General features: G+C 53.3%; 2 protein-coding genes across 4 annotated transcripts; one reads left to right on the top strand and one right to left on the bottom strand.

Annotated features, from left to right (window-relative positions):
• On the bottom strand, window positions 1-21,705 carry MATN4 (matrilin 4). 3 transcript variants are annotated; one of them, XM_044262966.1, is made up of 11 exons: window positions 19,721-19,746; window positions 18,903-18,968; window positions 9,609-9,722; window positions 8,143-8,712; window positions 7,293-7,415; window positions 5,252-5,374; window positions 5,036-5,158; window positions 3,344-3,757; window positions 3,066-3,218; window positions 283-390; window positions 1-190 (listed from the first exon to the last, which is right to left on the bottom strand). In XM_044262966.1, exons 3-11 carry the CDS (start codon window positions 9,685-9,687, stop codon window positions 132-134), a joined length of 1,752 nt encoding a protein of 583 aa, XP_044118901.1. In that variant the 5' UTR covers window positions 9,688-9,722; window positions 18,903-18,968; window positions 19,721-19,746; the 3' UTR covers window positions 1-131. The 3 variants fall into 3 exon arrangements, with proteins under 3 accessions (XP_044118901.1, XP_044118902.1, XP_044118900.1); XM_044262967.1 differs by lacking the exons at window positions 18,903-18,968; window positions 19,721-19,746 and adding an exon at window positions 21,624-21,705; XM_044262965.1 differs by lacking the exons at window positions 18,903-18,968; window positions 19,721-19,746 and having other exon boundaries at window positions 9,609-9,881.
• On the top strand, window positions 10,748-21,061 carry RBPJL (recombination signal binding protein for immunoglobulin kappa J region like). Its single transcript, XM_044262968.1, has 12 exons — window positions 10,748-10,808; window positions 12,294-12,402; window positions 13,723-13,848; window positions 15,228-15,298; window positions 15,469-15,584; window positions 15,833-16,007; window positions 17,865-18,002; window positions 18,377-18,486; window positions 18,786-18,938; window positions 20,322-20,477; window positions 20,597-20,700; window positions 20,788-21,061. Exons 1-12 carry the CDS (start codon window positions 10,748-10,750, stop codon window positions 21,059-21,061), a joined length of 1,593 nt encoding a protein of 530 aa, XP_044118903.1.
• Window positions 21,706-26,292: the final 4,587 nt, after the last annotated feature.

The following is a 26,292-nucleotide window of genomic DNA, read 5'->3' as shown; positions in this document are numbered from 1 at the left end:
TCCGGAGAGCCCGCCAGCGCCCCCTTCTCGACAGCCCAAGTCCTGGGGGCTCCCCCCGGTGCCCCGACGGCGCCCCGAAGGCACAGTCCGCGGGGCCGCGCTCCTGCCCGGCTCCCAGCCACCGACGGCCCTCACTTCTGGGTGGCCAGCTGGTTCTCCAGATTCTCCAGGCGCGCCGTCAGCTGGGCCAGTGAGCGGTTAAGGAAGCCGCTGGGGGTCTCGGGGGTTCCTACACCCCCGCGCTCCAGCCCGGCCCCCCTCCCCTCCGCCCTCAAAGGATATGGTTCTGCGTCAGCTTCTCGAGCGCCCCCAGCGTGCGGCCCTGGAACTCCACGAGGTTTTCGCATTCGCAGGGACTTTGAAGCTCTGTGCCCGCGCCGATGCCCTCCTCTGCCAGCAGGGCACAGAAAGTCAGGGGAATGAGAATCTGCAGGAGGACGAGCCGGCCCTGGCAAGGGCCTCGGATACACCTGCACCCGCCTGTGGCTGAGTATGTGGGCTTCGGATTCAAACTGACCTGGGGTGAATACCAGCTAGGCAGGCGTGAATACTGCAAAACTCACGCAACCTTTCTAAGCCTGAGTTTCCTTTGTGTAAAAATGGGTACAGTGGGAAACCTATTTATTGGTGGTGCTGAGGATTCTATGGTGTGTGACTGTGTGTGTGTGTGTGTGTGTGCACGCGCGCGTGTGTGAACATCTTAGAAGAGTATTTCTCAAACGTTTGTGCTCTTTGGAATCACCAGATCTTGTTAAAATACCGATTCTGATTCTGAATGGTCAAAGAGCTGAGACTCCACATTTCTAATTAGCTACCGAGGGATGCTGGTGCTGCTGGTCTGGGGACCACACTTTGAGTAGGGAGAGTCCAAATGACAGTGGCACTTTCCAAATGAAACTTCATGCGGTGATGGGAATCGTCTGTTTCTGGTCTGTCCAGTGCATACCCACAAGCCACGTGCAGCTATTTAACATTTGAAATGTGGCTAATGTGATTAAAGAACTAAAGTTTTGAACTTTTAAAAGTAATTTAAGTGGGCACATGTTTCCACCTTATTAGAGAGGGAAGATCTAGTGTATTGCCTAGTTCAAGTATATACATTATTGTGTATTTCAATTAGACCAGTAATTCTCCAAGTGTGGTCCCTGGACCAGCACCATCAGTACCACCTAGAAAGTTATTAGAAATGCAAATTATCAGACTTCACCTCAGACCTACCGAGTCATAAATTCTAGGGTTGGAGTCCAGCAAATGGTGTTTTAAACCCTCCACACTGATGTTTAAAAAAACACTGATCCAGGGTCCCTGGGTGGCTCAGTCCGTTAAGCGTCTGCCTTCGCCTCAAGTCATGATCTCAGGATCGAACTCTGCATCAGGCTCCCTGATCATCAAGCACTGTTTCTCCCTCTGTGTCTACCTCTCATTCATGCTCTCTCTCTCCCTCAAATAAGTAAATAAATAATCTTTTAAAAAAATAAAAATAAAAACCACTGACAAGCAAACAAAAACCAGTGATCCAACTCTATTTCCTGAAATCAAAATATGTGCCTTACAATTAAATCTGGCACCTGTTTTTTTTTTTTTTTAGCGATATATAAAATAATGGGAAGTCTTATAATGGGCGGTATCTTAGATTCACCAAAATTTTGTAAATGTGTGCCCTTTCTCATATAACAGCACAATACCTTCACAAAAGAGTTGTTCTTGTGATTTAAGAGAAATTTCTTAGTCTAGTTGGACCCTTGCTGTATGATAGGTCATCAATGGTACTGATAAGGTCCTGCAAAGATGCCTGTCTTCACAGCCGGAGAAACCAGGGGCCAAAGAAAGGGGAAGATCTGCCCAGGATAACATAGCCAATTGGTGAAGAGCCTTACCACGGACCCCAGATTTTTCTTAGAATTTTAGAGCTGGAAGCAAGCTTGGGCAGCCAGGGCCCACCCCTGTTGCAGGAGAGGGAAGTTATGGTAGGGGTGGAGGTTAAGTGACTTGCCCAAAGTCACACTGCAGGGGACATAAGCATCAGGACTGGAAGGGCCCTGACAGAGCAGCTAATCCAGTGCTTCCACAATACTCTAGCGAATTATTAGAATTAGCCTGGAGAGAGAGAGGAAGAGGGACAGAGGTAGGTAGGTGTGTATGTGTATTATGTATATGCACAGACATACACCTGGGTGTTTACATGTGTATATACACAGATGTATATGTATATACATATATACTTTATGTATATGTATATGCATATGTATTTTATAAATGTATGTATGTATGTGTATGTACATATATATTTTTAAAGGTTTTTTTTGTTTTTGTTTTTTTAACTACAGATTCTCTAGGCCAGCCCAACTAGGCCAGCTACTGAACCTAGCTCTGGAGGGGCCTGGTAATATGAAAGAGTCACATCTGGCCTAGGTTAGAGTCTGAAGACTCTGTGGTAAAAATTACCCCCAAGAAGTTCCCTATATGATCTGTGAAGTACAGTACACAGGTTCAACAGCCCGCTTCTCCTCCATATAGAGAGTTGGTCCCTTTTTCTTCAACTGAGCACCAGATGAAGTAGAGGGACTGAATTTATGGGCGATATTGTAAAAAAAAATTAAAAATTAAAAATACATGTCTTTGCAGACTCGGAACACTCAGTCCTGTCACTTTGCCGGCTCCCTGTGGCTGAATTCCAATACGTCAGAAAAGAACATGTGAGGTGACTCTGCTAGCAAGGACTCTGGCCTTGGAAAAAGTTTCCTCAGACTACTGTGAACACCCACTAATGTGAAGGGCAGAAAGCCAGCCCAGTCTAGTGCTTAGCTCTGACGTCCTTGGGAATCACCCAAGGGTCTGGTTAAAGTACAGAATCTGATTCTTTCGGTCTGGAGAGCTCTGGAAATGCTGCGGTTCTAACAAGCCACCAGGTGACACGTCTGCCGCTGGTCCAGGGACCACACTTGGAGTAACAGGGGTCTAACTAGTGAGTCCGACCCCTAGCTATAACTCTACCAAGGCAACGGGGCTGGATAGGAGAGAGGAAGCTCGGAGGCTGGGCACTGAGTGAAGTCAGATGCGCTCACCCGGGCAGATGCTGCCTCTGAGGTTGTCCAGCAGGTGCGTCATGGTGCCAAAGTCGGGGGAGTAGGACACGTGCAGCTCTGCCGGCTCCGAGGCGATCTGCCGGAGCTCCTCCTCCACCGCCTTGCCCACGCCCACAGCGTACATGACGATGCCTACAGGGTAGGGGTTTGCGGGGCGGGGGGAGATGGAGAGACACAGGGGGCGCCCCAGGCCTCAGTTAAGACCGCCTTCCACATCCCACCTAACCCCAGGCCAGTGCGTCCCGCGCCGAGCCCACCTTCCTCCTTGGCCCTTGCGGCCCACACCGAGATGTCATCTTGGGAGCGGCCGTCGGTGAAGACCAGACCCACGCGAGGCACGTTGAGGGCGCGGGGCCGTGCGCCCTGCGCCTCGGAGAAGCTGTGCTCCACCATGTGACGCAGCGCCAGCCCCGTCATGGTGCCGCGCTCCATGTATTCCACTGCCAGGACCGCCTGCTTGACCTCGGCCGCGGTGCCGTAGCGGCCCAGCGGGAACTCGGTGCGCACGCGGCTCGAGAACTGCACCAGCCCCACGCGCGTGCCCTCGGGGGACACGTCCAGGAAGTCCACGATCTGGTTCACGAAGCGCTTCACCAGCTCGAAATTCTGCGGGCGCACGCTCTTGGAGCCATCGACGAGCAGAACCAGGTCGACGTGGCCTTCCCGGCACCCTGTACGGTGAGAAGAGCTTCAACTGGGGGCCCGATCCTGTGCTGGCAGCTGCCCTCTACCCACCTGGTCATTCACATTTATTACATAACAGGTACCATGTGTGAAGTCCTTCCTGTGCCAGGCACTATACTAGATAATAATGGTAATAATAATAAATTAATAAAACTGTATGACAATAATAAATTTATCAAAATAATATACATTGAAAAACATATGTTGTTAATATATAAACAATCACAACAATAAATAAAAACAAAAACATTATTATTCGACAGCTTACTGTGTGCCAGGAATTGGGCTAGGTGCTTCATATATTTTTTTCTCAATCCTCCCAATAATCTTAGGTATTATCCCCACTTTATATAACCTTAGGTTCTGAAGGATAATTTGCTCCAGACTCCATAGCTAATAGTGACTGAGCAGGATTTGAAGCCAGCTCGGTCTGACCCCAAACCCCATGCTCCTAAATCACTCTACAAAGTTACCTCCCCTGTTCTGAACTGGAGACTTCGCTAGGCCCTGAAGGGGGTAACAACAATAAATTAACATAACTGGGATCCTAAGGAAATCAGGCCAGAACAGAGCAGTCAGACATGCCCTATGCTACAGCCAAGGAAAGTGCTAGAAGAGGGGCATTTAGGGAGCCCAAGGCAGGAATAATTCTCTCTTCCTGGAGTTGGGCAAGAAGATTGCATGGAGGTGGTAACACCTGATTTGTTCTTTAGGAGGAACAGGTGTGCTAGGAGACCTGCTGACCAGGTTGAGATGGGGCGAGGCAGTGATTTCAAAATTTTGATCGCACCCCACAGTCGCAATAATAGTACAACAGGATACCCTTCGGATGCGCACGTATAATTAAATTTCATGAAACAATAGTTATTCTTTCCACATGCAGTAAGCTCTGTTTTCTCCATTAAAAAAATTTAATTTGATTTCATTATCCACTAAGATGTCTGCACCCACCATCTGAAAAACTCAGGAATAAGGCATCTAAACTCAGGGGCAGGCATTGGCAAGCCCAGAAGACTCTCGAGCGAGGGAGAAATAGGAGCAAATGTGTACTTTTGATATTAACCATGACAGCAGGGTAGAGGATTGAGGGGAAAGAGATGGAGGCCAGATACAGCACGCCCTCCACCCCCCACCCCACCATCACCAACACTCACACATTCCCAGCACACCCTTGAGCCACAGAATCAAGGATGCTCATAATGTGGGCGGGGGGGGGGACGGGGGGGGGCAGGGGCAGACAGAACACCCTCCCACTCATCACTCACGGTTGCAGCTCTTGCCATCTGCCTGGAGTTGCTGGCCCTCGGGGCACAGGCAGCGGTAAGAGAGGCCCTCGCTCACACACTGGAACTCGCATCCATGGTCTACACCATTGCAGAGGTCCCGGGCTTCAAGGAGAGATGAGTCAGGATGGATCAAGGTGGACTCCGCCAGCCAAGATCCCTTGCCCCTCTGCACAAACACAAGAGACCCCTCCTCACCCTGACAGCTCCTCCCATCAGGCAGCAAGTCGTGGCCCTCTCTGCAGTAGCACCGTGGCCCACCAAAGGTGCTAACACACTCGTGCTGGCAGCTGTGGTTCCCAAAGCTGCAGTGGTCAACGACTGGTGGGAAGGAAGAGCAAGAACAAGGTGTCGCTTCTGACTGGAGCCATCACGGACCTCAGTCCAGGATGCAAGGGGTGGGGCTCGCTCACCCCCTGGTCCTGCTGGAGTACAAAGCCAGCTCGGCAGCGACAGAAATAGGACCCTGGGGAGCTGATGCAGTGATGCTCACAGCCATGGGTCCTTTGAACGCACAGGTCAATGGCTGAGGAAGAGGTGAGGTCAGCATGTGCCCTGGAAGGGGCTGCACTTCTCAGCCCCAAAAGAACGGTCATTAGAGGAGCTTTTCAAAAAAATACCTATGCCTGGACCCCAACCCGCCAAGATCCTGACTTAATTAGTCTGGGGTGGTACCCAGGCATCTCCGATTTCCTAGTGGGCGAGGTGGCTCTCCTGACTCAAAATCCAGCTGCCTCCTAATGTGCCCCTTACTAAGCCAGGCATAAGAACCAGAATTGACAATTGCAGAAGACAGGGGCCCTGCCCTCAAGATGCTCACTGATACAGAGGTGGACCAGGCTTTGCCACTACCTACTGAGCCTCCATTTCTCCATCTGCAAAATGGGAATATAATGGAAGAGAAAAATTGCTATTTACAACTTCCTTCTAAGGAGGGTGAACTATTGTTGCCTGCTGAGTATCTTGATGGTTGAGATGTGCAAAGATAGCCCAGAGCTGAGCTGGAAAATAGGAACTGGGGAGATACAGATTGTCGTGCATGAAAAAAGTGAGAATTTGGGGTTCCTAGAAAAGAGATGGGAGTGGAGAGAGGAAGAACAAGAGAGAGAGAGAGAGTGAGCATGAGTTCCTGCATGGGCTGAGGTTGCCAGTGAAAAATCACTTCTAACGGGGCGACAGGACTTTGGGGATCAAGGGTGTCTAATATTCAATTATTAATAGTGGGTGTTTCTTTCATGTGTGTATGTTTGAATTTACTTAGATGTAACTCACACCTCTGTCCATCCCCATCTTTAGTAAAATGGACATATGCACAACTTACATGTACACACACATGTCCTTGTGTGCACGAGTGTGCAAATCAAAGAAGAGGCTGATTTACATGCATAAAACAAGAAAAGCATGTGCGGGTTGAGAAATTGAGTGAGGACCCAGAAGTTCAGAATGAGAGGTAACCATAGAATGTAAGCACTTGGGGGAATTCCCAGAGATTTTGGGGAATGATTCAAATGTTCAAAAGTCATCACATGAGGCTTCAAGGCAGCCTTTTCTAAGTTCTGGAAATAAGAAGACCCCAGCTGACATCTGCATTATTGGGAACACATGACTTCTTTTTTCCAGTTGTCATGAGATCGAGAGTTGATATATTGAAAGCCTCAAGTGCATTGTCTAATACTAAATCGGTACTCTGTGAATGGTAGCTGCCATCATGATCAAAGGAGTAGACACACATACACACAAAAAAGCAAATTCCATTTGTATAAGAAAGGCATAGTGTGCCATAGCTTTTCAGAAGACAAAAATGAAGAACCAAGCCTTGAAGCATTTGCAGAAAGAAGTAGCAAGGGCAGCTCAGAAAGAGCTGAGATGCAGAAGTAGAAATGAACAGTGTATATAGAGGTGTAGGGAGGAGTATGGAGACCCTAACTGAAGACCGCAACAGTGAGTGTCTAAGTAACAGAAACAGTAAGAAGATATCCATGTGAGAATTCACAAACAAGTTTGGGAGGCCAGGAGGAGACAAGGCTGAAATAAGGGAAAGAATGATGTAAAAAGCACTCTTAACTGTGGGGTCAAGATTTCATCAAGGAATTGTGTGGCCGCAGGCAATACTGTCCCTTTCTTGGACCCATAAAGTAAGGGCACTGAATTTCTACTTCCAAAAGCCCTTCCAGACTCATTGGTCTGATCCTGGGGCAATAGGGAGCTACAGAAGACTCAGGGCAGGGGCAGCTCTCACCCAAACAGCTCTTGTTATCGGCAGCTAGCTGGTAGCCAGGGTTGCAGGCACAGTGGAACGTGCCCGGGGTGCTGACACATTGGTGCTGGCAGCCATGTCCCCCCTCAGCACACAGATCCTTTCCTGAGGACACACAACAGTAGAATCAGCGAGGGACAGATGGGCAGAACCCTCCAACAAGAAAAAGCTGGGTGGGGTCAGAGGCAGGCACCAAACTCAGGTACAACTTTAGAGGGGACAAGTCTCATTTGAGAGGACCAGGCCAGATGGGAGGGCTTAAAGAAAGAACAGGGCCTGTGTAGCTCCCATGAATAGGCTCAGAAGGGGTTACCGGGCTAAATGCGTCAGTGACATAGGGCAGGAATGCTCAGGGACAAGACAGAGGAGGTGGAGAGGTACTAAATCAAGGTGGGTGAATTAATTCAAGGCCTGACTAGACCAGACCTGCAGCATTGTGGGAGAAACTTAAGTGTCAGTGGGCGGGGCCATGCCCATGTGGGCGGGACATGGCTCTTTCGGGTGGGCGATTGTTCTCAGCTTCGAAAGGCGGTGCTTTTTGTGTCGAGGGCGATTTTGGAGTTTGACCTTAGGCCTGTGGTAAACCACAATAGCTCATCCGGGTGAGCAGGCACGCTAAATGTTGTTTCTTGTGGGCGAAGCCTAAGCAAAAGTGGGCAGAGCTGGAATTTGAAACAGCCTGCGGCAGCCCGGCGGCTCGCCACCATCTGGTGGGCGGAGCTAACGCAGGAGTGGGCGGTGCCTCCCGTGACGGAATGTTATTTACATGGAGGGAAGCCGCATCCGAGCGGCTGGGGAGTGCGCGCCTCGCTCCAGCGCTCCCCTAACTCACCACACAGTCGGCCCTGGAACTGCAGGCCAAACTCCTGGATAAGATCGAAGGACTCAACGAGGAAGACGTGCTCGTCCAGCGGGGGAGACGCCATGGCCCGCAGGGAGCCCACGTCGGCGCGCTGCACACCCACCGCGTAGATCTCGATGCCCCTGGCGCGCGCCTGCGCCGCCACCTCAGCCACGCGATCCTGGGGCCGCCCGTCGGTCACGATGACAGCGACGCGCGGTACGCGCGCCTCCGGCGGGCGCGCGCCCTCGGCCACACTGAAGGCCACGTTCATGGCGTACTGGATTGCCAGCCCGGTCATGGTGCCCTGAGCTAGCGGCACCAGCGCTCGGATGGCGCGCTCCATGTCCTCGCGTCGCGAGAAGGCGCCGAGTGGGAAGACGCTCTGCACTTGACTCGAGTACTGGATCACGCCGACGCGCGTGGCATTGGGCCCCACGTCCAGGCCGCGGAGCAGGCCCACCAGGAACTGCCGCATGGTCTCGAACTCAAAGGGGCGCACGCTGCGCGAGCTGTCAATCACGAACACCAAATCCAGGGGTCCCGTCCGGCACCTGGGACCTTCGAGAAGATCAGGAAGGACTTTCCTAGGTCTGCAAAACCTCATCTTGGAGGAGATCCCCAAGAAACCCAGGGCGAAGTGGTGCCATCCCAGGGGTCACAGCGCTTAGCGCAGAATTAACCTAGCAGATGCGAGTTAGATACATTCACTTAGCATTTGCTAAGGGCCTGGGCCAGATTTCCCCCAATTCTCTATCCTACAGCTCTTAGGGATGTTCTGAAGAGGTATTCTACAATTCGGGAGTAGGTGAAGGGATATGGCAATCTCAAATGTCTATAGGGACCAGGCAGGTAACATAAATGAGTGAACTGGTTGGGTTAGACAGGCGGACACCCGTATCCCTCCTACGGCCAAATGTGGACCCCAAGTTAACAGATCCCTGGATTTTTCAAGAGAAGTCCCAAATCGGGATTTGTATGTGAAGTCTCCTGATTTTTTAATTAACTTTTTTAAAATGAGGGGCGCCTGAGTGGCTCAGTGGGTTAAATAAAGCCTCTGCCTTCGGCTCTGGTCATGATCCCAGGGTGCTGGGATCTAGCCCCACATCAGGCTCTCTGCTCAGCAGGGAGCCTGCTTCCTCCTCTCTCTGCCTGCCTCTCTGCATACTTGTGATCTCCGTCTGTCAAATAAAGAAATAAAATCTTTTAAAATTTAAATTAAATTAAATTAAACACCAATGGGCAGTTTTGCGTGAGCACAACTTTGTCACCTCTAAGCCACATCCTACAGGTAAGGAAACCTGAGTTCCAGAGAGGGGAAGCTGTGAACTAGAACCCAGCCCCTTTATGATTTCAGAACCTTTGCTTTTTCTCTCCCCAGCAGACCTAGCTGGCTGCAGAGGGATAATCAGTTTTTGCTCCCTTCCCCCTGTTGGTGAGGGCTGAGCCCCACTCACCTGCAAACTGGAGCTGGGTTGCCCAGGGCTGGAGAAAAAGCAGCAACATGAGCAGTGGTGAGCACAGAAGGCCCCTCATGGCGCTTGAGTGGCAGGGAACAGAAGTGTTGGAGCCTGGAGGGTACAAAGAAAAAAGCAAAGCAATAATGTTTATGGAACTCTTATTCTGGGTCATGGGCACTTGGAGGGGGAGAAGAATTATGGATTTTTTTTTTTTTTTTACTAATCTCTCTACCTTTGTGTATGTTTGAAGTTTGTCATAATAAAAAAATATTGCATTTACAGTGCTGGGCAATACAAGGAATTCTAGTCTGCCGAATTGCAGAATAGTAAATAAATAGAAAGTAGATTTTAAAAATAAAACATTTAAAAAGAAAAGACCCTCTAAAAGAAACAAAAACAAAAATAAATGAAAAAGAAAAAAGACCTTTCTGAATACCGAGCACAGTGTTAAATGCTTCTTATGCACTCGGACATTTAATCCTCTCGGCAATTCTATGAGACTAAGACCGTTATTGTTCCCATTGTACAGATAAGGAAACAGTCACAGAAAAGGTAAACTCTGGCACCCAAAGTCGCTTGGCAAGAAAGTGGTTCACCACGGTACAGTCCTATGCTGAAGCGGTTCCCCAAACCAGCGGCGTGTTCCACTCCGCGCGCCCTCCTCCCGGGAGAACCTCTGCAGACTAAAGCCAGCCACTCCCGCTCCTCGCCCCCTTCCCCTCCTCACATAAGGCACTTCTGTGTGGCCGTCCTTCCAACACACGCACGCGCGCACACACACGAACGTACACACTCAAACATGCATCGCCAAGCCTCAGGCCGCCGGGGAGAGCCGCGCCCTTTCACGGGTCTGTGAGGGTTGGGGACCCGCAGCACCGAGGCCAAACCCCGCCACCAAGTTTGGCGCCTCCGCTTCCCTCCTGCTTTCAGGAGAGGCCGCCAGGGGGCGTCTTCCTGGGTCTGGCTGCGTTGACTAGGTGGCCGTGGGAAGCCCACATCTGCCTAGCAGGTGCCCCTGCCCAGAGCAAACAGTGGCCGGGAGCCCGGAGGCCTTGGAGATAAGCCCGGGGCAGGATATATCCCGCACAAGGGCCAAGAAGCAGGGGCGCGCAGGGTTCCGGGGACAGCTGCATTGGATGAGCCCGGAGGGCGGTGAGTGGGGCCCGAGTGTGGCCATGGACCCTGTACGGGCAACAGGTGAGCGCTCACTCTTCCACTGCCCTTGGCGACGGCCCTTGATAATCCCGAAGGATTTCCGTGTACAGATGGGGAAACTGAGGCCCAAGAAGGCTGCCCGCCGAGCTGTAAAGGAACCTGCGACTAGAACCTGGGACTCCTGGCTTCCCTTCTCCCTTCTGGGCTGCCTGGCTGCCTAGCAACCTGACTCCTCGGAGTCATTAAACCTCTCTTCCTTACATCTCCTCCTACTGCTCTGTACCCCACTCCTACTGCTCTGTACCCCGCTCCACCCCCGCCCCATGCTGAAGCTGCCTTAGCCATTTTTCTTTTTCTTTTATTTTTTAAAAAGATTTTATTTATTGATTTGACAGACAGAGATCACAAGTAGGCAGAGAGGCAGGCAGAGAGAGAGAGAGAGAGAGAGAGAAGAGGAAGCAGGCTACCTGCAGAGCAGACAGCCTAATGTGGGGCTCAATCCCAGGACTCTGAAATCATGGCCTGAGCCGAAGGCAGAGGTTTTAACCCACTGAGCCACCCAGGCGCCCCTGCCTTAGCCGTTTTTCTGTTGCTTGTTTCTTGGCAGAGGGGATCAGCTGCCTTAACCCAACCGCAGCCCCTCTACCCCCCTCCCCCAATTCCGTGAATGGGCCTATTCTGAGCAAGGTCGGGTGCCTACAGCTCGCTCACTCCAGGCGGCCTTTCCGACCCGGATCCTCTCCGCCCTCGCCTTTCAGGCCTAGTAGAAGAACAAAAATCCCTCTGGCAGGGCCCATGGTGGGAGGTTGAGTAAGCCAGATGTGTCAGCTGCCGCTGGAAACTGGAGGGTGCGGAAGGCCTTCCCTAGCTTGGGCCATAGCCAGGGCCAGCACCTCTGGGGCGTGAGGGGCCCAAGAGAAGGGACCTTTGTCACCTCCCGTTCTTCCCCACCTGCAGAAGCCTCAGGGGCCCCAAATCTTGATTAAGATTCCCCCTTATCCTGCTCTTGGCCTGAGCCCACGTGTCGCCCCACCACCACCCCAGAAATCCTAAAGAGTTAAAATAGCGACTGCCTCAAAGCCCATCTCCTTCCCAACCTTCTCATTCCACGGAGGGGGAAGTAAGGTCCAGAGACTAGTGTCTTGCCCAAAGCCACACAGCAGTGTGGTGACAGGTCTGACACTAGAGCCCTGCGCTTCTCTGAGGGGTTAATCCTAAAGTTGGGAAGATTCGGAAATGCCTGATGGTGCGGAGACCGGGCTCAAAAGGGAGGAGAGGTCTGTGAATAACCCCCCAAGAGTTGGCTGAAGAATAAACACCGCTGGGACGTTCTTGGCGGTTCCTCGAGGGAGGCGATTGGGTGGAAGTCCCCCTACCCATGATGGCCTTGTTGGTGGAGGTTGAACTTGGAAAGGACCCCACAGAAATGACGAGGGGCACTGCGAGTCAGATGTGGGGGCTCCGTCAGTGGTACAGCCGCGGTAAAACACGGTCGCCGGGTCTGGCTTGACGCCTGCTCCCCCGCAGACCCCTCAGCGCCCCCAGGCCCTTTGACTCACCTGAGCCTTCCGGACAGCTCGGAGGCGCGGCCGCAGAGCGGAGCCCACGGGCGGAGCCTCCCAGGCAATTGGACCAGGTAACGGCGCAGGCAGCGTGCCCGAGGTGGGGACTGCCAGGCGGCTGGAGCGAGCCGAGGCGGCGGCCGCATTTAACCCGGGGCTGGCGGTGGGGAGGGGGAGCGCGGGCAGCGACCCCTCCCACCCGCAGCGAGCGCCCCCCTTTCCTCGGAGGGCTGGGGCGGGGCCAGCGCGGCGCCCCTGCGCCTGCCACCCCGGGAGCCGGCGGCGCGAGCTGCGGGGTCGGAATTCGGCTCCCAGCGGGAGGCTGGGCGGCTCCGTTCTCGGCCGCCGGAATGTGTCGGAAGCCTCTGAGGCCCTTCCCGGAGTAGAGCCCCAAGGGGCGGAGCGGGGCCTGGCTCCCGCGGCCGGCTGCCGAGCCCCGCTTTCGAGGGCGCGGCCGGGCTCCTGCCCTCCGCTGCCCCCTCCAGGAGGAAGGAGAAGCCCCGGACTCCGGTCCTGCGCAAGGGTGAAGGGTTCAGAAGGGCGGCCGCAGGGTGCATGGCTCCCCAGGCCCCATCCGCTGGTGGTCCCTCAAATCTCTGTCCTCGCAGACTCCCCCACCGGATCTCTGCGATTGCTCAAGCCTTGGGCCCGCCCACCACCCTCGCTCCCCAAAACCCCCAGGCCGCTGGACTCTGGCTGGCCCAGTCCCTTGATTGTGGAGGTCCTGTAATTAAGGGAAGGAAGGCTACGACAATAAAAGGCCCCTCCTCTTGGGAGAAAGGGGGTTAGGAGGGGTGCTTTGACCCCTGAAGGACTCAAATGTTCCCCCCAGGATCCTGGGGACACTTTGGAGGATGGGGGGCTTCCATGTTTCCAGGCTTCTGAGGACAAGCAAGAGAGCACTCTGGGCCCCGGGGGTCCAGCAAAACTCTTCTCCCCCGCATCAAGATGTCACTGGCGTGGGCCCCCTCAAAGTGGAAGGAAACCATGCACCCTCCCATACTCAGTCTCCATCCCAAGGCGGGCACAAGCGTGGCCTTTGTGCCGCTGGGGCCTCTCCGCAGTGCTTCAGGCTTCACGGGGCACGGGCATAGCGCCAGACCTGCGGAGTGGTGCCTGGGTGGTCCTGGTGGGCGGTGGGTTCCGTTTGGCCTCATTGAGTACCTGGCAACCTAAGTATTTAACCCATGACTTACACCCAAATCCCCTCTCTTGCCTAACGCTTCCCCTCCCTGATCCCCGGTGGAGAGGGCGTGTGGGGGGGTGGGGCGGAAGCAGAACTAAATTAGTCCCTTGCCCCCATGCATTGCATTTCATTCAACCTGCTTGCTGGGGTCCATGCCCGTTCTCCCCTAACAATCGCTGCTGCCCCGCCGGCCTGCCCCCACTCCCAGGTCCTCCCCAGAGCGCGTCACGGTCCTGAGGGAAGGCGTGCGCCAGTGCCTGCAGCAACAGGGTGCGCAAACTGTGCGGATCCTGCACGCCAAGGTAGCCCAGAAGTCCTACGGAAATGAGAAGCGGTAGGTGCCTCAGCAGCCCCTCCAAGCGGCCACCTTCCACTCTATGCTTGCCTCCCAGTTTGGTGCCTTTTAGAACCCTGGGAAGGACTCGGGGCTCAACTTTTGGCCAATCACGAGCCTTTTTCATCAGCCTCTACTAGCTCCCACTTTGGAACCTCCCTGTGATTCCACAGTCCCCACTCACTCATCCATCCATCCATTCATTCCTTCTGTCATTCACCAAGGACTTAGTGGGCATTTATCAGGTGCCAGACTCGCTGGACAGCACTGGGCCCAGCAATAACAGCACCAGGTGCCAGGTACAGCACCTGCTCTCCAGGCATCTTCACTGTAGTGGGCAAGAGACAGACCACAAACTCCCCACAGATCACTGATCCAGATCCTTCCAGATCGTGAGAAGAGGTAGGAGAGTGATAGAATAGCATAATGTAGCAGAAGCTGAAGCGGGGGGACACTTGAGCTAGAAATGTCAAGATGGTGGGCAGGCCTTTTAAGCAGGTGACAGCTGAACTGAGACAAACGCGAAAAAGACTCCAGACTGGAGAAAATCCAGGAGAAGTGTGCTCCCATTAATGAGAAAAGAAAATGTGCACACCTTGAAGCTGTACCAGCTTGGCCTATTCTGGTGCAAAAGAAGTCAGAGGGGCTGGACATAGAAAAGGAGAGGGATGTTATAGGGATTAAAGTCAGAGAGGCAAAGCAGGGGCCACATTATGTGAGGAGTTCGAATTGAAACCAGCGGAGGGTTTTAGAAAGAAAAGCAACATGATTGACTAGTGCTTTTAAAGAAAGGAAAAGACGGTGTGACTGCTTTGTGCAAAGCAGGTTGGGGTGGGGGGTGGAAGCGGAGAGAGCCACGGAGGGCTGTTGCTGCAGTCCAGGCAAAACTGACAGCCGTTGGGATTCAGGTGGAGGTGGTAAGAGACCCTTGGATTCTGGGTGTGTGTGTGTGTGTGTGTAAGATTTATTTATTTGACACACAGAGATCACAAGTAGGCAGAGAGGCAGACAGAGAGTGAGGAGGAAGCAGGCTCCCTGCTGAGCAGAGAGCCTGATGCTGGGCTCCATCCCAGGACCCTGAGATCTTGACCTGAGCCAAAGGCAGAGTCTTTAACCCACTGAGCCACCCAGGCGCCCCTCTGGATGTGTTTTGAATGTGGAGGAGACAGGGCTGATTAATGGGTTGAGTGGAAGAAGTGATAAAAGAAGGTTCAGATGTTAATAGGGTCCACAGTCATGGAGAAGCCCCGGGAGGGCGGTGGGAAAAGTGGAGGAACCATCAAGGATCCTGCCCCATTTATGCTGCCTTTGAGAAGTCTAGAGAAGGTCAAGTGGGGGACGGACGTGCGAGTCCTGCGCTTGTTTGCATGTCTCCGCAGGTTCTTCTGCCCCCCGCCCTGTGTCTACCTCGCAGGTCCCGGCTGGAGAGTGAAGCCAGTGCAGGGCCAAGGTGAGGGCGGACTCCTGAGCTGCCGGGCGCCTCCCCCTGCTGGGGGACTGCGCAGCGGGGCCTGGGAGCCGGGCGGGTCGCAGGCGCAGTGTCGCCGCGCCCTCTGGCGGCGAGGACTCAGCTTGCCTGCCACCTGAGTCCTTCCTGAGCCCGCTCGCGTCCCTTTCCAGCCCACCAGGCAGGGGAAACCGGGCCCACGGTCTGCGGTTACATGGGACTGGACGGCGCGTCCGGCAGCGCCGCCGAGACGCAAAAGTTGAATTTCGAAGAGCAGCCGGACTCCAGGGTGAGAACGCACGGGACAAGGGCCGATTCCTGCTCCCATCCCTGCCCCTCCCTCGGCAAGGAGGGGTCCTTTGCACCCATCACCCTCCCCGAAGAAGCCAAGAGATAGGTAGAGAGGCGGGAGAACCGGGGTTCTGCCCCGAGGGTGAGCCCAGGAGCTGGGATCGTGGGGCTTCATGTCACGTCTGATGGGGCAGACCTGGTGGCGGAGAGCTGGGATAAGACCGCCCCGCGCCCGCGCCCCCGTAGGAATTCGGTTGCGCCAAGACCCTGTACATCTCGGACGCAGACAAGAGGAAGCACTTCCGACTGGTGCTGCGTCTGGTGCACAGAGGGGGCCGAGAGCTGGGCACCTTCCACAGCCGCCTCATCAAGGTCATCTCGAAGCCCTCGCAGAAGAAGCAGTCGCTGAAAAACACCGACCGTGAGCCGGGCGGGGCGTGAGCGCCGGGCAGGGCGGGGATAGGCCACCAGGTCTGGAGCCGCGGAACTGGGGAGGGCGGAGGCCTAGACTGTAGGGGTGGGGCCAGAGCGGGGGAGGTGGAGCCTGGGCCGAAAGAGGGGCGGGGTCTGAGGGAGCAGGTGCGGCGGAGGTCGGAGAAAGAGAAACTAGGGGAGCAAGAGCAGAGAGGAAAGGGGACAGAGCCCAGACCCTGGGAAAGGGGGCGGGAGCGGGCGTCCAGAGCAGACAAAAATGGCCGGCAGGTACTGAGCTAAAGACAAATTAATTAAAAGTGACGGAAATTTAGTCAAAAGTACCAATTCGGTGCCTGATGTAGGCCTGGCTCTGTGCTAGCTGCCGCGTCCCTGTAAATAAAGGACAAGTGTCTGTTCTGGAGGGACCCACCGCCTAGCAGGGGAGAAGGACACACATCGCTTATCAAAGAGACAGTTTGAAATAAGCCCTGCCCTAGATGCCCAGTGACAAATCCCAGGGCTGGGGGCTTTGAGAGGTGGGTGGGGCTGAATAACAATGACGACATCACCACTACCCTGGCAGGGAGGTGGGGGAAGACCTAGGGAAAGGTGGAGCTTTCCTGGCCAACATTAATACAAATCATCCTATTTGATATTCATCGTGTCCCTCTGAAGTGGGTACTATCATTGTTCCTATGTCAGGGAGGAACATTGTTCTGGAACATTCATCCATTCACGTAATGAACTCCTATGAACTCCTAGGGCCTATCACAATTCAGGTGACAATCCAGGTGACTCGGCTAAGATTGCCCAGCTAGGAAGAGACCCAGCCAGGATTTGAACTTGAGTCAGTGTGCCTCCAGAGCCCAGCTCCTGTCCCTACATCATATTTACTTTCTGTCTATTAAAAAACCCCGTAGAACCTCTCAGACCCAGGCAAGGCTCTGTCCGGCCCTTGGTGTCAGGTAGGTGCTATAGGAGTGCAGATTCTGAAGCTGGATGGGTGGATTTGAATCCTGACTCTGCTAAGCAGCAGCCAGCCTTGTGATGTGGAGAAGGTAGCTCTCTTGAATGGAGATCATGTCTGCCCCAGAGCTCTGTTGAGGGAATCAAGTGAGCTAGCACGTATAAAGCATTTAAAACAGTACCTGACACACAGCAAATGTTAGCTATCATCATTATCCAATGGATGGGAACTTGGACTAAGTATAAATTGAGCACCTACGGTATGCCTAGCAGGCGAGAGAGGGAGATGATCCAGTGCTTTCTCCCCAGATGGTCAAAGCTCAATCAGAAAACAAAACCATGGCTCTGAGTACGAGTGATAAGCAGGAAGAGATCAGTGCCAAGCCCTGGAAAGATCACACTGCTGTCTCACATCACATGGTCTTTGCTTACGCAGGCCCTGAGCAACTCCTACCTACTTCCTGCTCCCCAGCTGAGAGTATAACCTCCTCCAGGATGCCCTCCTTCACCCAGCCTTACCACATCATTTTGAAATTTTATATATATGTCCCTCCTCTCTGAGAATGTGAACTCCTCCAGAGCAAAACTGGGTCTAATTCACCCTTTGGTGCCCAGTACCCGGCACAGTGCCCGCCCGAAAGAAGGCACTTGGTGAATAGTTGGTAATATTACTTGCTGAGCTGGGATGCCCAGGCAGCAAAAAAGGAACAGGCAAAAGTACAAAAGTACAAAAGCAGGACTACCACAGGTGCTAGGTAAATGACCATAAAATCAGCCCAGTGTGTCTAGGCCAGGGAGCATATGAGGGGACTGACACAGGGGACAGGGGACCAGAAATTGTCTGGCAAGTACAAGGAACCAAGCCAGGCTTGGGTGCTGATTTCACCTCCCCTCACAGTGTGCATATCCTCGGGCTCAAAGGTCTCTCTCTTCAACCGCCTGCGCTCCCAGACCGTGTCCACGCGCTACCTCTCTGTGGAGGACGGGGCCTTCGTGGCCAGCGCTCGCCAGTGGGCTGCTTTCACACTCCACCTGGGTAACCACAGCAGCAGGCCCGGGGCTGGGCGCTTCGCATGCATGAGTTCACTCCACCTTCCCTATAACCCCTTGAGAAAAGTACACTTTGCCCATGGAATTAAGGCTTGCCCCAAATTCCCAGTGAGTCTGTGACTGGTCCAGGCCATTCTGGCTCCAATGTCCAGCCCTCTCCTCTCCTCTCAAGCCCCATCCCAGGAACAAACATTTTTTAAAGATAGCCACAGAGGACCCCTCCAGGACGGCATGCCGACTCCACCCATAAGACCCATGTGTGATATGGGCTGGAGCTAGAGGCGAGGAGGGCAGGGTTGGGGGCAAAAGCTTGAAACCCCTGAAACCTTGCTTTCTTCCCTTCCCTTTTTTTCACCACAGCTGATGAACACTGTTCTCAGGGGGACTTCCCGCCTCGAGAAGGCTACGTCCGCTATGGCTCCCTAGTGCAACTTGTCTGTACTGTCACAGGCCTCACACTACCTCCAATGGTATGAGAAGGGAGGGCATACCTGGGGGGAGAGGGAAGGATCCCCACAGGTGCATATAGAAGGTGTGACCCACAAGGGCAGGGCTAGAGGCTGAGAGCCCAAGGCATAAAGACACCTGTTCTCACTCTGCATAATCCGGGCTTTGTGGAGCCGGTTGGAGGTAAAGGGTGGGCGGGGCGTGGAGCAGGGTAGGAGGAGCCTACCAGTGACCGCATGGCTATTGGATAGCGGGAAGCTAGCTGGGAGCGCAGCCTCTGGCCACCCAAGCACCTTACTGCCCTGCTCCCCTTCCATTGTAGATCATCCGCAAAGTAGCCAAACAGTGCGCCCTCCTTGACGTGGACGAGCCCATCTCTCAACTGCACAAGTGTGCATTCCAATTTCCTGGTGATCCTCCCGGAGGGGTGGGCACTTACTTATGCCTGGCTACAGACAAGGTGGTGCAATTCCAGGTGAGGGGTAGGGTCCTGGCACCAAGCATCCTAGAAAGCCAGAACACAGAGAATCATAGGTCGTAAGATCATCACCATCACGGCTGCTACTTACTAAGCAACACTACCTCCCGTGGAATGTTGGAACCGCAGACTATTAGGACAGAATCCAAGAATGAAGAAAAAATAGTAATGATATCATTGAGTCATGTTTCTTCCCAGAGAATATTAAGAGTCATAGAATGTTTAGAGATAAGGTTATAGAACGAAACTTAAATTTACAATAAGGAATAGTATTCAGTATTATTGTGCAGAGAGCATCAGAAATATAAAATGTTAAGCCATAGAATTATAGAATGATCACTTCTTGGCCTTTTGGCTAAGATCAAATGTAGAATTATAGAATGTGGAAAATTACTATTATTATTACTGCTACTATTATTATTATTAAGCAGTATAACTCCCAAAAGAATATTGTCATAGAACGTTGAAATAAAATAATTATGTAGAAAATAACATTATTATTGAGCAATAATCCCTCCCAAAGAATTTTCTGAAAATGTAGAAGAGGGGGGGCTCCTGGGTGGCTCAGTGGTTAAGCATCTGCCTTCGGCTCAGGTCATGATCCCAGGGTCCTGGGATCAAGCCCCGCATCGGGCTCCCTGCTCAGCGGGAAGCCTGCTTCCCCCTCTCCACTCCCCCTGCTTGTGTTCCCTCTCTCACTGTCTGTCAAATAAATAAAATATATTTTTAAAAAATGTAGAATAGGGGCGCCTGGGTGGCTCAGTGGGTTGAGCCTCTACCTTTGGCTCAGGTCATGATCTCAGGGTCCTGGAATCGAGTCCCGCATCGGGCTCTCTGCTCAGTGGGGAGCTTGCTTCCCCTTCTCTCTCTGCCTGCTTCTCTGTCTACTTGAGATATTTCTCTCACTCCCTCTGTCAAATAAATAAATAAAATGTAGAATAGAATTGCACAATGTTAAAAAATAACATTCTAAAATCCTAAGAAAATGGGGCACCTGGGTGGCTCAGTGGGTTAAGCCTCTGCCTTCAGCTCAGGTCATGATCTCAGGGTCCTGGCAGTGAACTCCACATCAGGCTCTCTGCTCAGCAGGGAGCCTGCTTCCCCCTCTCTCCGCCTGCCTCTCTGCCTGCTTGTGATCTCTCTCTGTGTCAAATAAATAAATAAAGTCTTTTAAAAATAAAATAAGCAAGTAGAAAAGAAAATAGATTATTAGAAACTAGCTAGTTCAGCGAACTTATTTGCCTCTGGGAACATCAGGGTCTTGTCCAAGCTCACAGAGCAGGTAAAGCTCAGCGCCTAGGACTGGACCCCAGAATGCAAAGGCTCAGGCACTATGCTGGCTCCCCCATGGGTGACCACCATTCCCTCGTCTCCTCGCAGGCCTCCCCCTGCCCCAAGGAGGCAAACAGGGAGCTGCTCAACGACAGCTCTTGCTGGACCATCATCGGCACCGAGGCGGTGGAGTTCTCCTTCAGCACCAGCCTGGCGTGGACGCGGGAGCCGGTCACTCCGGTGCCCCTCCTCAACACCCTGGAGGTGATTCTGGGAGCTGGCGGCCGTGGGCGGGCGGGGATCTGACTGCGGGTGCGGCGGAGGGGCTGGCGAGGGAGAGCAGCAGGGTCTCGGCCACCGCACGGGCTCCCTTTCTCCCCCAGCTGAGCGGTGGGGGCGACGTGGCCACGCTGGAACTCCACGGTGAGAACTTCCACTCGGGGCTCAAGGTGTGGTTCGGGGACGTGGAGGCGGAAACCATGTACAGGTACAGCGGGCGCCTCCCTTGGGCCGCGGAGGACCGGGGTGCGCGTCATCGGAATTCCTGAGGCCTGAACCTCGCTGCCACCCCCAGGAGCCCGCGGTCCCTGGTGTGCGTCGTGCCCGACGTAGCCGCCTTCGGCAGCGACTGGCGCTGGCTGCGCACACCCATCACTGTGCCCGTGAGCCTGGTGCGCGCCGACGGCCTCTTCTACCCCAGCGCCTTCTCCTTCACCTACACCCCGGAGTACAGCGCGAGGCCCGGCCCCCCGGGCGCCCCGGAGCCCGCCCCCGACGCCGACGCGCTGCTGGAGAGCATCCACCACGAGTTCACACGCACCAACTTCCACCTCTTCATCCAGACTTAGGTCCCCGCCCACAGCCGGCCTGGGCGGGTGTTCTGGCTCCCCGGCCCTGGCCCCTGCTCCTTTGCTGCCAAGTGAAGGCCAAAGCCTGGGTCTGGGGACGCTCTGGCCATAGAAACTGTCACTCACTCATCTTTATATATCCAACAAGACATGACCTGAGTGATGCTGTGTGTCTGCGTCCAGACGCGAGTGTGGCTCTTCCTGTGTTTGTCTGACTCTCTCTTTAAATCAAGCAACCAATATCTCTCTCTCTCTCTCTCTCTCTCTCTCTCTCCTGGAGTAACTATGCACGGCTCCCTACTTGTGTGTCCCTATCCCTCCAACTTTGTCTCTCTCTCTCTTCCTCCAAGTCTCACTAGAATTTCACACACTCTTAGAGGTCAGGTCTGGGGTGTTTACCCTCCATGAAATTGCGTCTCCTCTTGAAGAGAAGACATGTAGTGTCACCCACGCAGGCCTGGAGCCTGGGCTCCTGAGACACGCCCTGGAGCATTGTGGGCTACCTGGAGTGCTAGACCTGCCCTGGAATGCCCCGGGGCCTGCCCACAGCACTGGCTCTTACCTGGGTCACTCAGAGCTGCCTGGAGCGCTGGGGTCCGCTTGGAGCAGTAGGTCACTCCTAGAGCACTGGGTCTCCGCTGGAGCACTGGGCTCCCCCAGCACACGCAGTCCCACCTGGCGCAGGTGCTTGCTGGAGCACCAGGTCCGATCCTGAACACTGGATCCCATGGGAAGCACCAAGCCCCTCCTGGAGCGTGAGGGTCCTGCCCTGGAGTGCCTGCTTCCACCCTGGAACCCAAAGACCTGCCCCTCCTCGAACTCGCGATGGCTGGACCAGGCACAGTACCCTTGCCTGTGTCTGCTCTCTGGCCTCTGGCTTTGGTGCCTGGGACAGGGGTCAGGTCTTGCCATCTTAACGTCCCCACAGGCACTTGTCTTGCAGGTCCAGTGGGATGCAGTCCTGCAGATCAGGGATTCCTCTACGCCAAGGGAGAGTCTGATCTGCATGACTCACCTCCCCAAGGAGTGGGGTGCTTCGTGTACTCCCTCCCACCCTCACACACACAGAAGAAGGGACCACAACTCTGATGGAACAGAGAGTCTGCCTTTTTGACCCCTTCTGAAGAAGCAATGGCTTTCAGAAGAAGCTAGCATCCCGGAGTTCCTGTCCTTGCCCCAGGGCCCACCTGCTGGCTCTGGGGATGAGTTACCCTCCTAGCTATGCACCCCCACCAATCCATGCAAAGATGCTCCCTGGGCCTGGGGCAAACACAGGATACAAAACACAGGGCAACTCCGGGCAGAACTCCTGGGATCAACTGGGCAAAAACCAGGCCACTCTGCATGGGGTCTGGGGACCAAATCACAGTCCATCCTGATCCACCTGCCCCTACTTTGTCAAGTCTGTGGTTTACAGGGAAGCAGAAAAACCAGGCAGGGTCTTGGCTCTGGCCGTTGGAACCAAGGATATAGACATACCTTGGGTGCCAGAGACAGGGAACCAGTCCCTATGCTGGCCCGTGGAGACAACTGATCTGAAATTCGGGTTCAGAGCTCTTACCCCTCTCTGCCCTTCCTTGAATTGTGAGCAAGGGCCCATTTCCCAAGGGGAGGAGGTGACCTTTGCTCTTTAAACCTCCCAAAGTCTTCGGGAAGCTCTGTCATCTGCCATCAGCCGGCTAAAACCCGCTATGGCGAGGAAGGAGAAGCTTGTTGAAGGGCCCTCATGCCCCTGAGAACTCATCCTGGCCCCAAAATGCAGCGAACAAGTTGAATGGGAAACAGCCCTCACTCGAGAGCCTGCCTCACGAGAGTTTGCTCTCATGGCCCCGTGATGCTGTTGAAGAAGGAAGCCACTTGTAGGAGCCTGAGTTTCACAGCGCACCACACAGGGTGCTGGGGCACGAGGGCCCATTCAGCTCTACCCTCAAGGACTTCCTCTGCCACTCCACAGGGCAGGAGTCCTGGAAGCCAAGAGCCCAGGCCCAGCGGTGCAGCTGTCTTCTTTTGCACACCCCTCAGGGAACACTAGTGCCCTCGGTCCCACCTTTGCGCCCACGTGGAAGTCGGTGACCTCCCAGCTCCAGTCCTGGCCTGTCTTCTGAGTTCCAGCTGCTGTTCTGTGCTTGGAGGTCCTCCTAGCCCCGAACCTGAATCCCTCTGACATCTTGTCCCCTCCCTGTCCACTCCTCCCATCCCCTAGTAACCCGTCCCCTAGCTTCTTCCCTCACACCTCTCTGTCATGGAGGCCTAAGGGCTCCACCTGTCCACCGTGTCTCTTACGCTAGAATAGGCCTCCTTCTTTCCTCTCCCTCCACCTACTACGCTGTTCTCCAAATCCAGCTCAAAGGTCACCTCTTCCAAGATTTCCCCAGGGGAGGAGCAGCTAGCTACATACCTTATGGGTGGGACCCAGTTCAAAATGAAAAAGTATGTGGGGGGGTGGGGAGGGGAAGAGAAAATGAAAAGGTATGGCACCTTGTTCAAACATTAAGAATTTCAAGACAGTGACACTGGAGCATAAAAATCAAGGCAGGCCCTGCTAAGTAAGCCTTGAATGACTATAGAATTCACATACCCGGGCCCCACCCCGTGTTTCCCTAGAACTTCACGGGGACCCTGTGGCCACCCACCCTGGATCAAAGGGCTTTATGTACATGTCGATTGTCGCTTCTAGACTGTGAGCTCCTGGGGAAAGAGGCTCATGGCTGTGCCCTAGAGGGCACACTAGCGTACTTTGAACGTCGAGTGGAGCTCAATAAATACCAAGAGCTGTGCGTTGCTTTGGAAATTAGGAGATTTGCAAGTGCAAAGTGAGGCCAGCAGGTGGCACTGTTTCCCGACCAAGAGTTAAGTTTTCATTTACTTTTCATTCAAGAACTATTCGGGTCTTAAAAACAGCCTGAGGGGTTTGAAGTCGCGGGGGGTGGGGGGTGGAGGGGTGGGGGGGTGGTGGGAGGTTGGGGTACCAGGTGGTGGGTATTATAGAGGGCACAGCTTGCATGGAGCACTGGGTGTGGTGAAAAAATAATGAATACTGTTTTTCTGAAAATAAATAAATTGGGGGAAAAAAAAAAAACACCTAATCTTAACATTTTCACACTGTCAGGATCAGAACCCCAGGGTTGAGAATTCTTGCTCTAGTCCATATTTCTCTAAGTTTTACAGACGAGGCAACAGGCTCAGAGAGAAGGCCCACCCACGAAACTCCAAGAACAGGCTGATGGCAGAGCCTAATTTAAATCCTATACTCTTGATGCTAAATCTGGGACTCTGGGGTTCTCAGAGCAAGAATAAAGTCAAAATCTCGGTTCTAAAATCTCCTAGTTTACCAGCTCACGTTGCCTGAGGTTCCGCCATAACCAACCTAGTCGACAGGCTTCAGCACTGACTCTTGGGTTTCTCTCTCTTTTGTTTCTTTTAAGTGGGGTTTTCTCAGAGGACCTATTAAAACCGCAGTGTGGGTAGAATTCTCAGACACCTTCCTCCCTGGGGAAGACTGTAGACTGCTGAAGGCACAGACCGCGAAGACAGCAAAGAGAGGGAGGAAACAGCTTCAAGGGGAATGAAACCAATTAGATAATGTCCACTAAGTTCTGTAAGAGTCATCCCTGACCATACTCACCAAAAAAAGGCCCTCCAGGCAAACTTGGCTCTCTTCCCAAACCCCAGGGGAAAAGGCAGGCAGGGCAGTAGTGGCACAATAATGCTTTCAGGGGCCGAAGGGGTAAACACCTGCTCCAGCTGTCTGTGAGCCCCAGAGGCAGGCAAAGTTCTAAGGGAAGGCAAAGCCTTGTGACCAACTTCTTTATGGATTCACTTTGATGATAGAGGGCTAATGGGGAGCCTACTCTGCAGAGCTCATTCCCCAGCCCCCATCTGGTTCAAATCGTCCCCCTCTCCTCCCCAGCCCTGGCTGGTGTCTGAAAGGGTGCCGTCCACGCCTCATCCTGGCAAGAAGTATCCTGGGCTTGGCTGATTTTGTCCTGATACACATATATCTATTCCCTTCTCACACTTAATGATTCATATGTATTTTCAGAGGGATTACCTTAAAATCAAGGAATGCAAATGGTAGCTTTCCAGACAACAGCCATCTTGGAGGCCAAGTTTTATGTTGAAGCTGGGCAGGTTCGGCAAGTTCAAGTCGCTCAAACGCTCAGTGCTTCTGCTGCCCCTTCTGTAAAGGGGGAAGTATTGGTTTCACAAGGCGTCATGAGGAATAAAATAACCAACATATGTAAAACACTTTCAACAGGACCTGGCCCACTGTCCCCACTTTATATGGGAGGCTTGCTGTCATTGTCATTCCTCCAGAAGTACATTTAGAGGTGATCCAGACATTGTGCTCCCCTCCATTTCACGGACCGGGAAACTGGTGACCCAGAGGCAGGTGACCTTCCTGTATTAGTTTTCTATGTCATGTAACGAAATACCACAGATATAATGGGTGAAAATAACACCTGTTTACTGTCCCACAGTTTCCACGGACTGGGAGTCCAAGCAATTGCTTAGCTGGGTCATCGCTAAGGCTTTCCCAAGACCGTAATCAAGGTGCGAGCCAGAGCTCACAGGGCAGTCTGTCTGAGGCCAAGGATCCTATTCCAAGTTCACAGTTGGCAAAACTCATGTCCTTGTAGCTGTAGGACTCACGGAAGGTTGCTTTGTCAAGGCCAACTGGAGAACATCTTTCTTATCAGGAAGGTTCCAGACCCTCTTATCTGTGCTTTCAAATCATTAAGACTGGCCCGCCCAAGGTACTCTCCCATTTTACTAATTCAACTAATTTGGGACATCAGTTACCTCTGCAAACCCCCTTTGTCTTTCCTATCTAATGTAACCGGGTCATACGAGTGGCCTCCATCATGTTCACAGGTCCTGCCCACATTCAAGGGGAAAGAATATACAGATGTCTACAACAGGGGGCAGAATTATCGGGGAGCCACCTTAGAATTCTCACTCTCTCACGCCCCAAAACTACATAGCAAATTCCCGGCAAGGGGGAATCTTTTTGGCCTATAGGCCTCCCCATGCCCCATGGAGGAATTGCCCCATACAGGAATCCATGTTTTTACTGCTTCAGGAAAACGGCAAGATCATGAACAAAATGGCTCAATATTGTCTCAAATCTACTTTGCATCCTGTGCCCAATCCTCAGAAATAATATTATCCCAAGTTGCACTCAGAGTTAGCACTTAAAAAATTAAGTCCAGACTTGGCCAGCAGCCAGG

This window comes from Neovison vison, chromosome 8 (assembly GCF_020171115.1).
Source record: "Neovison vison isolate M4711 chromosome 8, ASM_NN_V1, whole genome shotgun sequence".
NCBI lineage: Eukaryota > Metazoa > Chordata > Mammalia > Carnivora > Mustelidae > Neogale > Neogale vison.
The sequence above is the reverse complement of the archived record's forward strand: the minus strand, read 5'-3'. Positions and strand labels throughout refer to the sequence as shown.

Excerpts from the sequence above, each read along its gene's own strand:
- MATN4 (XM_044262965.1), bottom strand. The coding sequence starts at position 9,783 with ATGACCCAGAATAAGAGTTCCATAAACATTATTGCTTTGCTTTTTTCT. Across the intron at positions 5,375-7,292 it reads CGATAACAAGAGCTGTTTGG|TCGTTGACCACTGCAGCTTT; the intron begins GTGAGAGCTGCC and ends CCTTCCCACCAG. Across the intron at positions 191-282 it reads CGAGAAGCTGACGCAGAACC|TGGCCCAGCTGACGGCGCGC; the intron begins ATATCCTTTGAG and ends TTAACCGCTCAC.
- RBPJL (XM_044262968.1), top strand. The coding sequence starts at position 10,748 with ATGAGCCCGGAGGGCGGTGAGTGGGGCCCGAGTGTGGCCATGGACCCT. Across the intron at positions 13,849-15,227 it reads TCCTACGGAAATGAGAAGCG|GTTCTTCTGCCCCCCGCCCT; the intron begins GTAGGTGCCTCA and ends ATGTCTCCGCAG. Across the intron at positions 18,939-20,321 it reads ACAAGGTGGTGCAATTCCAG|GCCTCCCCCTGCCCCAAGGA; the intron begins GTGAGGGGTAGG and ends GTCTCCTCGCAG.